We start from the raw sequence: 12,049 nt of genomic DNA, 5'->3' as shown, positions 1-12,049 counted from the left end.
TGGACACAGTCCTTCACTCCCAGGTTTGCTGGGAAAAAAAGACGCATGATGGCTGCTCTGGTTGCTGACAACCTCAAACAGGTACACACACACACACACACACACACACACACACACACACACACACACACACACACACACACACACACACACACACACACACACACACACACACACACACACACACACACACACACACACACACACACACACACACACACACACACACAGGGACGTGTAGAGAATGTTAGAGAGGCAGGGGCTGAAATTAATTAGCAGAAAAGGGCACTTAATTAGCAGAAATAGCAAAAATAGCGGCTCTACAAGCTCACAACATGTCGCGCTGCAACACGTTGAGAGAGCTTGTAGATCAGCTTTTTTCGGCGGCGCGACCCCACACTCTTGCTACTCAAGATACGCCCGTACGACATGGATTACTACACGGAGGACAATTCCTTCAACGCAAAATGCTGCGTTCAATCAAGTTCAGGAGACTTCGGAAAAAGGCAATTCACCTTAATTAATTCACCTTTGGGTATGGCATGGAAAGGGGGGCATTTGCATTTCTTTCACCGTAGTAAATGCTGCATTCATGGTTTGGAGAGGCCAGTTTTTTACAGACGGGTAAAAGGGCAGGGGCTGAAGCCCCCTTTGATGTCTATGTGTGCACGTGCCTGCACACACACACACACACACACACACACGCGCACACACACACACACACACACACACACACACACACACACACACACACACACACACACACACACACACACACACACACACACACACACACACACACACACACACACACACACACACACTGCTGCTCTGGAATACGACAACCTCAAACACGTACACGCAGCTTCTAAACATCTGATACCCAACCAATAACATAAAATACACAACTATTCCGCACACCTGAAACAACTTCAAAACATTATATCTTCGCTGTAGGGAAGAAACCTACAGAATGTCCATATTTCAACGTATGTTGTTTTTCAAAAAGAACAATGCCCTACCTCGCCATACAAAGACTGCTGTGCAAAAGTTAGAAAATAGCCGATCTACAAGCTCACAACGTGTCACATTGTGGATGGGCAATTTTTTTATATTTGGGGAAACGTTCTGAAAGTTTAATGAATATTAATCTCTCAAGAAATAGCCTGCCCCAGCGCATCTGATATCTGGTCTAGAGGGGCGAATTCAAAATCTCTGTTGAAAAAAACCGGGGGCTCCCATTAGTTCACCGATCTGTGCGCCCGCCCCCCTCCTCCTCCCCCAGTGTGCAGCATTGAGAGCCCTGACGTCACAACATTTGGAGCGACGCCCACTGCACTCTGGTTGGTTGGGGGAAATGAAAGGTTGACTCCCACTTCCTAGGCCAGAAATTTCAACAGCTAGGTCCAGGCTTTCTTTTGGAGCAAAACGCGAAGGAAAATAAAAGCCTGGAAATAGAGGCTACTCTAGAACAGAATCCGAAACGAACAGCAGATGGCGCCATTTTTTTCTTTTTTTGACTCTGGGTTCCCAGATTAAAAAAATATTGAACCACTAAAAAGTATTAACAAGAGCTTGTGACTACATAATAACTCCATTTGGAATGCAGGTTATTTTTTTTTACTTTTCCTGAAAAGTAACGGTTTTGCAAGGTTTGCACCCTACGTGACATTATACAAAGGCCGCTACATCATCTTTAAAGTCACCTATTTAGTCACCTGACCATCTAACGTGTCTTCTGATAGGTGTGGGGATACGCTACGGTCGAGATTGAGTGCTGCGACGCTGGCTGCTTGCCCAGTGGTGCTTGCCCAATCATCACCTGAGCCTCAGATGAAGTGGGTGGGGCCAAACCGCACCGACCTGCATTTGATTGGTTATTCTTCTTATTGTTTTGCTTATTTTCATTATAAGCATTGTTTTAGTTTTTTTTTAATCATATTCTGTCACACCTCTTGAAAAGTTTTTTTTCTTCTTTTTTTTTAATTGAGGAAGTTAATTAATTAGTTGTGATGGATACATAACATTCTGATTAAAGCAGTGGATCTCATAATGTGGGGTCCGGACACCCCCAGGGGTCCTTGATGGGGTTCCAGGGGGGTCCCCAGCTAAATTATTGCCAGTTATTAACCAAATGGACCTTTTACAGGTCTTTAACTCTGAGAGTGTACAAATGGAACCAAATGGACCCGTGAGGGTCCATTTGGTTCCATTTGTAAACTCTTAGAGTTAAATTATCACTGAGGATTTTATTGTGTAGATTGGGATCTCAGAGATTATAAAAAAAAATAAAAGATAATAATTGGATTGAATTTGGGTATGTGGTGTAAGGCTTGACATTAAAATGGTTGAGAATGACTGATTTAAAGGACAACACCTCTAACCCCAAATCCTGACTAAAAATCCTGCCCTCTAAGAGTTCTTTCTACTGATTGGACAAAAATTGGTATCCTCACCACATTTTTTTCCTTCTGTTTACTAAAGAGCTGAAGAGACAGGGAGACGACGCCCTTTACTGAGCAATCACTCTATAGCAATGATTATTATCAGAATGTAGAGCTAGTTAACACTTCTAACAAATAAATGTCACCTATTAACACCTTTAACACTGCAGTATGTATAACCACTGTGATATTAAAACTGTATAGCTGTGTAGCCTACTGCCTAACTCTGCCAATAAACAGGACATTGCAAAGACAAAAACGTGTGTGTGTGTGTGTGTGTGTGTGTGTGTGTGTGTGTGTGTGTGTGTGTGTGTGTGTGTGTGTGTGTGTGTGTGTGTGTGTGTGTGGATTGATTGGTTGATTGATTGATTGATGTACTTTATTTAGTAAGACATGAGAACATCAGTACATGGAAGTACAAATTCACAATACAAGGTCTACTAAACTGGGAGACTCATTAAGCACTGAGCTTGTTTAAGATGAGATCCCCATGCACACAAATCATGATGACATATAAGAGACAGACAGATATACACACTACTATACAGAACGTCATACAATCAGCTTACAGGTTACTGGTATGAAGAGTAAAAAATTTTACAAGAGAAGAAAAATAAATGGGGGGGGGTAGGGGGTAGGTTAAGACTTAGACAGGGGCCATTTTCGAATTGCAGCCTCCTGAAGGTGTATCTTTAGGGCAGTTTTGAATGTGAGTAGGGTTTTACACTCCTTTACTCCTTTTGGTAGGACATTACACATTTTTGATGAATAGCATGAGAACGAGTTCATTCCCTTTGTTGAGCCAAATCTGGGTTGAACATGATTTGTGGAGCTGCCTCTGGTGTTATGATCGTGGACTTCATTAACATTTAGGAAGTATTTAGACAAATACAGGGGGATCCCAATGTTGTGGTGTATCTTGAAGACCAGGCCCATAGCAAGTTGCTGTACTCTGTCCTCAACCCTAAGCCATCCAATCCTAGCAAAATGAGCAGGGGTTAGATGGGCTTTGTGATTGAGGCCAAGAAGTAGCCTTACTAGTTTGTTTTGGGATGTTTGGAGCCTTGTTTTTAAGGCCTTGGAGGTATTGTGATACCATGAAGTGCATGCATAATCATAATAACCTTGTATGAGGGCCCCTGCAAGAATCTTCAGAGTATTCTTACTGACTAGACATCCAATCCTATGCAAAAAGCGTGTTCTTTGGTTAACCTTTTTGATCACTCTTTCGGCGTTTTTGTTACCGGAGAGGTTTGCCTCCAAGATGGAACCCAGGTAGGTAATTTCCTCCTTTCTTGTGATAACATCATCACCCACTTTGATCGTGAAGCTCTCAGCCTTGCTAAGGTTAGGACTGGACCCAAAGAGGATGGATTCAGTTTTACCCAGGTGTAATGATAGTTTGTTGTCGGAGAGCCAGATGCAGATCTTGTTGAGTTCAGAGCTGAGAGTTTTCTCAACTTGCAGCCTGTTCCTGTCCGAGACCAGCAGAGCCGAGTCATCTGCGAACAGGAACAGTTTGCAGTCGCAAGCTGAAGACATATCGTTCACATATATCAGGAACAGTAAAGGTCCTAGTATACTTCCTTGCGGAACATCACAAGTCACTGGGAGGGGAGGGGACTGGGTGCCGTTTACTTCCACCACTTGCTCCCTTCCTTCCAGGTAAGATCTCATCCAGCTCACCGACGTATCATCAAAACCTATTGCTTTGAGCTTATCGATCATAATTGGGTAATTAACGGTGTCAAAGGCCTTCTGGAGGTCCAGCATGACCATGCCGCAATATTTGCCATTGTCGACATCTTGTTTGATAGAGTCTTCAAATAGAGAAGGCATCGAGGGGGGATTTGGTCTTCCTCAATTCAGGTTGTATTATATGGCGGCGCATTTGAATTGGCTTTCTTTCTGGTATGAGTGTTATCCGGGTTATAGCTTGGAGAATATGCCTTCCTGGCTACAAATTGAGCATTTATCATGTCTAGGGTCGAGTTTACCAGCGCTACTCAATAGCCCTAGTAAGATCAAGGGAATCAACTATGGGCACAACCCTATAATTCAAAATTCTTTGAAAGTCTGGTCTCAGGTATTAACGATGACAAAGGCCCCTAAAATGTATCTATATACTCCCATATGTTCCAATCATGCCTTTGAACCAGGAATGTTTGACCCTGTTTTTTTTAGCATGGAGGGAGAAAGGTATTGGTTCTTTGAGAATCCCCACACAGGCAAGAAGTTGAAAATGAATAGTATCGTTGTCCTTGTGGCAGTGTTGATTTTGACAGCACATTTTGATTTAGTTTTAGTTAGTTATAGGCTTTTGAATCAAATTCCATTTAGTTTTAGTAATATTTTAGTCATCTGAAATGTTTTAGTTTTAGTCGACTAAATATCACAAGATTTTAGTTGACTAAATGTACAGTTGATTTAGTCGACTAAAATGTATTTTGGCGGTGCCTTGATGGTGTCATAATGGCTGATTTTACACTTGGTTGCATGCTGAAAATAGCCGATCTACAAGCTCACAACGCGTCGCAGCGCGACACGTTGTGAGCTTGTAGATCTGCTATTGTCAGTGCACAACACCCTAGCGCAACAAAACATAAAATGACTTGTCTTTTAGTTCTACTGGATCTCTTCTCCACTAGTCCCTCACTAGTCTAGTTTTTATTTGTTGACGAAATTGTCAATATATTTAGTCTTAGTTTTAGTCATCATAGCCTAGTTTTTATTTGGCTTTCATTTAGTTTTCGTCAGTGAAAAAAGGTAGTCGACGAACATTTGTCGTCATAGTTTTAGTCGACGAAATCAACACTGCCTTGTGGACTGGCCTACAGGTAAAACATCAAGACAGTTGAAACTGAGAATCGCTGAACACAAGAGCTCCATCCGTAGAAATGACACAGTGACTATCCTGTCGCTGTTCATTTGATTTCATTGATTCTAAACATGACATCTCTTCTTTCTGGTTTATTGGCATAGTACAAGTCAGCCTATACCCAGAAGAGGTGGTAATCATGACCTTTACTGTTAAAACAATGTGAAGCATTGGATAGCAGTGGTGGAGGAAGTACTTAGATATTTTACTTAAGTAAAAGTAGCATCATATAAAAATACTCTGTTACAAGTAAATGGCCTGTGTTAACCCATTAGGACCTGAGGCGATTCTTTAAAAAAAATCTAAATCACAACAGTTTTTGGATCTTTTTATTTATTTATTTTTTCACGAATTTAAAAAAATAGCAGATCTACAAGCTCGTAGCGCGGCACTCGGTGCCGCGCTATGAGCTTGTAGATCTGCTATTTTTGAATAGCCAAAGAAATCTAAAGTGACATAGATGCGGTCCAGGTATTAATGGGTTAAAATGTTACCTGAGTAAAAGTACAAAAGTATTGGCATCAACATATACTTAAAGTACCGAAAGTAAAAGTACTGATGTTTGAAAATAGCAATGCGACGCATTGTGAGCTTGTAGGTCTGCCATTTTCAAATAGTCTATAAAATAGGGCTAAAGTGGTTAATGTATGTTCTATAATAGTCATTTATATCTGCAAAGTAACTAGTAACTAAAGTTTTCAAATAATTGTTGTGGAGTAAAAGTACAATATTTGCCTCTGAGATGTAGTGGAGTAGAAGTAAAAGTATTGCAAATTGAAAATACTCTAGTAAAGTAAAAAGTAACTCAAAATTGTACATAAGTATAATACGTACATGTACTTAGTTACTTTCCACCGCTGCTGGATAGATTAACTGCAAAGGCCTTAATGATGAATTGTTACTCATACTGTATAATGTTATAAGTAGCTGATGTCATACCTAAACTTGTGGGTGTCCAGCTAGAGATCCCATAGCCTGCGGGGCTGTAACCACGACGACAGATCCCATAACCCGAACTCTGAATCTCAGATGTTTACACTAAAACGCTAATAAACAGATTACATTTTGGGAAAGTGAAAAAAACAGGCTTCCTCACTGTCTGCATAGTCTAATGGTCAATGTGCACGTTCAGATCAATTGCTCAACCCACTGAGGAGAAAAATGCGGAACAGACATACAGACTGACTGACGGACAGAGGTTTCCTTTACCCATTAAAACGCATCTGTGTAACCACTTCATTCAAGAATAGCAGATATACAAGCTCATAGCGTGGCAGCGGAGTGCCGCGCTATTACAAAACATTTTTAGATGGGGGTCAGCGGCCAAATACATATCAGTTTGTATCCTTGACATGAAATATTCTGAGAACCACTGATATAGCAATATACGTTTTTTTCAGAAAACTGTTAGGATTTAGAAGACATTTTGTAGGATCGGCTGCAGGTCTTAATGGGTTAACATATACTAGGATAACCTGTAGTTCCAAAACTGTTGGATTAATCTAGTTATACCTCAGTGTATGTTCTATGAAATGAAATGAAACAATGAAAATGCTAAACATTTCAATGAGCCCAGCAATCCTTGAAATCTATTGAAATGTATTTATGAATCACACAACTCCGTCTTGTATAAAAACATGTCACAAGGTAGTTAAAGGAATAAATAACCCCAACCCCAAAGTAGTTCTCTTAAGAGTAGGGAAAGTGATCTTTTTGGTTAAAACGAAGTTTTTTTTTTTAACAGGTTAAAACATAATATAGTGATAGTAGACGTTGCTATAGTGTTTGTTCAGTAACAGGGGTCTTCCTGTCTCTCCAGCTCTTTAATGAAATGCATTCGCAGGTGGTTTGCCAATTTCAGTCAATCAGAAGAGAGTACCTATTATCAGTTTAAAATGTATAGTGTTCCAGTTCCAATTGTATCTGCTCATTTATTTGTATCATTGCTTCCAATTTCACGTGTTTATCCTGTATTCTGTGTGAGTTCTGTCTCTGTTTGGATAAAATTGGTATCCCGACCTGAAAATGTATTTTCTGTTTACTAAAGAGCTGGAGAGACTGAACAAAAACTCAGTAACAAAAAATCTGAATATAGAACTTATTTTAACAAATACATTTCACTTACCCTATACCTTTTAAGTTTCATAAATAACATAATGAGCTTCGAAAGACAATAAAAACAGCAATAACAACATAATATCATTCCATAAATAAATGCATGTAATAAATACATTCTTACAGGTTTTCACTGAGAATAAATTAAGCACTGATGATAATAATTTAAAACGCATTAAATCATGTCACAAATAAGGCTCTGAAAATATGATTAATAGCAGTGGACTTTCAACACGTTCTTTCAGATGCTGCTTCAACAGAAATGCTGATTCATCCTCTTTCACTTCCTGGTTCCCTCCTCAAGGTCATTGGCTGGAGAGGGAGAGGACGACGCACTATTGGTCCGCTGGCCTGCCGAGCCGAGGAACGACCGTAGACCTCACTGGGACGAGGAGGAGAATGAGGTAGGAGGCAAGGAGGTAGGAGGCAAGGAGGTAGGAGGCAAGGAGGTAGGAGAAGAGGATGTAGGAGAAGAGGAAGAGGTAAGGAGGGAGAGGAGAGAGGGAGTAGAGGAGGAGGTGGAGAGAGGGGAGGTAGGCTTGGCGTTCTTGCGTGCCGCTCTGTTATGAAAACAACACAGAAACAATGACGGTTAAGCTACGGCATAAGGATATAAGGATATGGTTAGATTATTTGGTGCAGTGCGTGCGTGCGTTAGTGAATGATAGAAATTTTGAGTGAGTGATTAATAAATGAATACATTAATACATTAATGAATGAACATGCTAGTAATTGATTGTCTTACTCAAACTCTTTGATCGTGTGTCGCACCCAGGGAGCGTTGAATTGACTGCAGAACACTCCTTTCTCTGTCTGAAAACTGCAAGAACACAACCGTTTAGATCCAGGGGACCCCCCACTACATGGGTCAGACAGACAGACAGACAGACAGACAGACAGACAGACAGACAGACAGACAGACAATCAATCTTACATGATAGCAGCGACACATGGCAGGTTTCTCCTCTGGACCATGTATCCAGTGATGGGTTCGGTTATCTTCTGTCTGCTTACTGTAGTACAGCAGGACGCTAGCTTCTCAGCTGTAAGAAAACAACACATTGATCAAGGGTTAGGTCATTTTGCTATGACACATAACATACATATATATATATATATATAACTCACCTCAGGTACAGTAAATCCAGGATGTTGATTGCATTAATTGATTTTGACTATTTTAGTGACTAATTTAGTACAGTGGCACGATAATATAAAAAAAAAGCCAAATGGATAATCCTAAAAAAGCTTGTTTCCATTGTGGTCCATGTATCGCACATTCAACATCTCTACAGGCAACAATACAACAAACAAATGGTACAAAAAGGCAGTTGAATCAATCACTGTTGATAACATAAAAAAAGGATATGATAATGTGTGGAGGATGCCACTCACAAGAGACGAAGCAGAGCTCACCGAAGGAGCCGTTTGCAAGAAGTGAGCCGTTTGCAACCCCGAGAGCCAGCCCGGGAACACAATTAGCTAAGACCAATTAGAATCAGAATTGTCACATTGCAGGTTTACACGTGTAACACAGTGTGTGAAATTAGTTTTTGAGACAGTTCCATCTGTGTTGTGTGCCGTCTTCCTGTTGTGTTTTCTTCAACGTTCCTTTTAAGCTATAGTTAAGTGTTTTACTTTACAGTTGTGTTCCTTTCATTTTGTAGTAACTTAGCTTGTTTCTTAGCTTTAGTTATTTTTTTTTTATACCTTTTAGTTTTGTAGTGTTTCCTGTTTTCCTTAGTTGCTGTTACCTGTGTTATCTCACCTCCCTGTAGGTTATTAGTTATGCACCTGTGTCCTGTTAGTGCCCTAGCCCAGTGGTTCTCAACCAGCGGTCCGGGGACCACCAGTGGTCCTTGGGGAGGTACCAGGGGGTCCCCAGCTAAATTAGTTACAATCATTTTAACCACTTAACTTTGGCCATTCAAAAATAGCAGATATACAAGCTCATAGCGCGGCACCGAGTGCCGCACCATGAGCTTGTAGATCTGCTATTTTTGAAAAATCATGATATGTGCATATCTTTCAATATATATATTTTTAAAGCGAACATTTTTAACTCAAATCTTTGCTTCTCCCTGGCACAACACATTTTCAGATGAGGGTCCATGGCCAAATGTATATCAATGTAGGGGTCCTTGGCATGAAAAAGGTTGAAAACCACTGCCCTAGCCTATCCCTGTGTTGATTGTCACTTATGATCACCTGTGTCTTTATCTCTATATGCAATATAAACAGTCAGTTCCCTGTGCTCATGCCCTGCCAGTTCTTAGATGTTGTCAAGTGTTCTGTTTGACTCCTGCTTTCCTAGTGTAGGCTCATCCTCTATCATATATCCCAAGAGTTCCCTGTGTAACTTCCTCATGCTCCTTGTGTTTGTCATTAACCCGTTCAATCCGGGAACGCATCTGTGTGACTTTAGATTTATTTGGCTATTCAAACATAGCAGATATACAAGCTCATAGTGCTGCACCGAGTGCTGCGCTATGAGCTTGTAGATAAAAACTGCTGTTTTTGAGAGAGAAAAAAACATGAAAATGTATGCAAATCTTTGAATGTATATATATACATTTTAAGCGAACATTTGTAACTCAAATATTTACTTCTGGAACGAAATATTTTACAAATGTTTGAATGTTTAAAAACATTATATTCAAAGATTTGCACAAACTACTGAAGAACCAATATTTAGTTTTGGACCTGATTGGATAGGAAAAAAATAAAAACAAAACAGCAGTCCCAGGGGGTCCCTGAAGACCAGGGTGGGACCCACTGTTTAAAAGGGACAGTTCACCCCCAATTTTCTATCGATTAGTCACCCCATGGAGACTTGAATTCTTGGATATTTTTTAGTTTTTGTCGCATTCTTAAGCCAATATTTGATGACCGGCAGCGGTTTCGGAAGGAGACACAAAGAGTCTCCTCTCTGTATCTCCTACCGGAACCGCTGCCTACCGGTCCGCTGGTCATCAAATTATTGGAATGCGACAAAAATCCATGAGTTCAAGTCTCCATGGGGTGACTAATCGATAGAAGAAAAAAAAAATTTGGGGGGTGAACTATCCCTTTTAATAGCATCACAAACAACATTGGATGTACAGTACATATAGTACATACAAATACTGCTATACTAGCCTATACTGCGTATACTCACCGGCTGAGGCCACGTTAACCAGAGTCACCAGCACCACACACATCACAGCAGTCTTCAGGAGGATTCCACAGCACACCATGTTTACCAGATATGAGTGAGTACGACTCAATGTGAAATGAACGAATGAATAGAATGAATGAAAGGAAATGTAATATAGTTTAATTCAATCTTCTTCTCTCCTCGATCCCTCTCTTCCTCGTCAGTGTCAGTCTAGTGATGTGACAGGCTTGAAGAGTGGCTGATACTTAAGGCCTCGAAAAGCAGAAGTGCAACTACACCCCCCCCCCCTCCTCCCCCCAATTTATGAATGAATAAATTGTGTCTGTCGGGTGGAAACCTTGTATGTCCCAAAGCGTTACTTTTCAGGAAGTGGGCAAAGGAAAAAAAAAACTTTGTTTCAATGGATCCAGTCTAGTTGTTATTTAGTCACAAGCTCTTGTTAATGCTTACTTTTCATTGGTTAATACTTTCATTCATAAATCCCACAGACACACATAACCACTTTCACTGTCAGAATGTACCAAAAATGTAGCAAAAGGCCTACTTTTCCCTTGGGGTCCGCAGCTAAATTACGTAATATAGCATCACAATAATTGTAACCACTATTATTTCATACTTTGGCTACTCAAAAATATCCAATAGCATATACGACAAGAAGCGACACGCTGTGAGCTTGCACATCTGCTATTTTTTTGAAAAGTGTAGACATTTTTGTTTGGTCATTTTTGAATAATTTTGCTTTTTTTTTTAACACAAGTCTTCTCTTCTGGGGGTCCCGCCTGGCACTAGAAATGTTCAGGTGGGGGTCCGCGGCCAAATACATATCAATTTTGGGGTCCTTGACATGAAAAAGAAACCACTGAAGTAGGGCATTAATTTATGGAGGGTGGGGGTACTAAGCCCATTCAATTCGGGCCATGAGGTCCATGGCTGAACTGGAGTCCAAAAAACCCTTTTCTCTCTGCGTTCTGTCAACCGCAGGTAGAAAAAGGCCAAACCACCCTGCAAGCCCTCTGATCTTTTCATGAGGCAAATGAGCAGTTAAGCCCATTAAGACCGGGAACGCTCTGTCATTTTAGATTTTCTTGCTATTCAAAAATAGCATATATACAAGCTCGTTGCTATATGAGCTTGTAGATCTGCTATTTTTGAAAAAGTTTGAAAATTTGTGCAAATCTTTGAATATAATATATATTATATTATATATTGCTATGAGCTTGTATATCTGCTATTTTTGAACAGCCATCCGTTCCCGGATTGAATGTTTAATGTGGCTTCTGCCACATTAAACAGCAGTGGTATGAGCCATTAATATAGCCATTAATGTGGTATGACATTAAGCAGTGGTATGAGCCATGAATGAACAGGAAACTATTTAATCTCTTGGTTTCTCTTGGGATTCTCCACGAGTTAGACATATCAGACATAAATCCCACCAACCCAAAATAATCATAT

At 40.4% G+C, this 12,049-nt stretch overlaps 2 protein-coding genes across 2 annotated transcripts in view; one reads left to right on the top strand and one right to left on the bottom strand.

Moving 5' to 3' along the window:
• Positions 1 to 2,236, top strand: part of LOC308077027 (coagulation factor XIII A chain-like) — a gene marked incomplete at its 5' end in the record, with an annotated part of 27,391 nt that extends 25,155 nt beyond the window's left edge. Inside the window, 3 exons of the mRNA XM_080417555.1 lie at positions 1 to 81; positions 1,746 to 2,165; positions 2,197 to 2,236. The exon at positions 1 to 81 is cut by the window's left edge and continues 28 nt beyond it. Of these exons, the coding sequence (XP_080273681.1) occupies positions 1 to 81; positions 1,746 to 1,826 (162 nt within the window). The 3' untranslated portion in view covers positions 1,827 to 2,165; positions 2,197 to 2,236. The remainder of the gene's footprint in view (positions 82 to 1,745; positions 2,166 to 2,196) is intronic.
• Positions 2,237 to 7,816: 5,580 nt separating this feature from the next.
• On the bottom strand, positions 7,817 to 10,790 carry LOC308077259 (uncharacterized protein; the record flags this gene model as incomplete). Its single annotated transcript, XM_080417881.1, has 4 exons — positions 10,595 to 10,790; positions 8,372 to 8,480; positions 8,183 to 8,257; positions 7,817 to 7,997 (listed from the first exon to the last, which is right to left on the bottom strand). The coding sequence occupies exons 1-4, from the start codon at positions 10,671 to 10,673 to the stop codon at positions 7,817 to 7,819; spliced, it is 444 nt and encodes a 147-aa protein (XP_080274007.1). The 5' UTR covers positions 10,674 to 10,790.
• Between the last annotated feature and the right edge of the window lie 1,259 nt (positions 10,791 to 12,049).

The sequence above is a fragment of the Gymnoscopelus braueri genome (genome assembly GCF_963280865.1).
Source record: "Gymnoscopelus braueri genome assembly, chromosome: 21".
NCBI classification, from domain to species: Eukaryota; Metazoa; Chordata; class Actinopteri; order Myctophiformes; family Myctophidae; genus Gymnoscopelus; species Gymnoscopelus braueri.
This window is presented reverse-complemented; position numbering and strand designations above follow the sequence as displayed.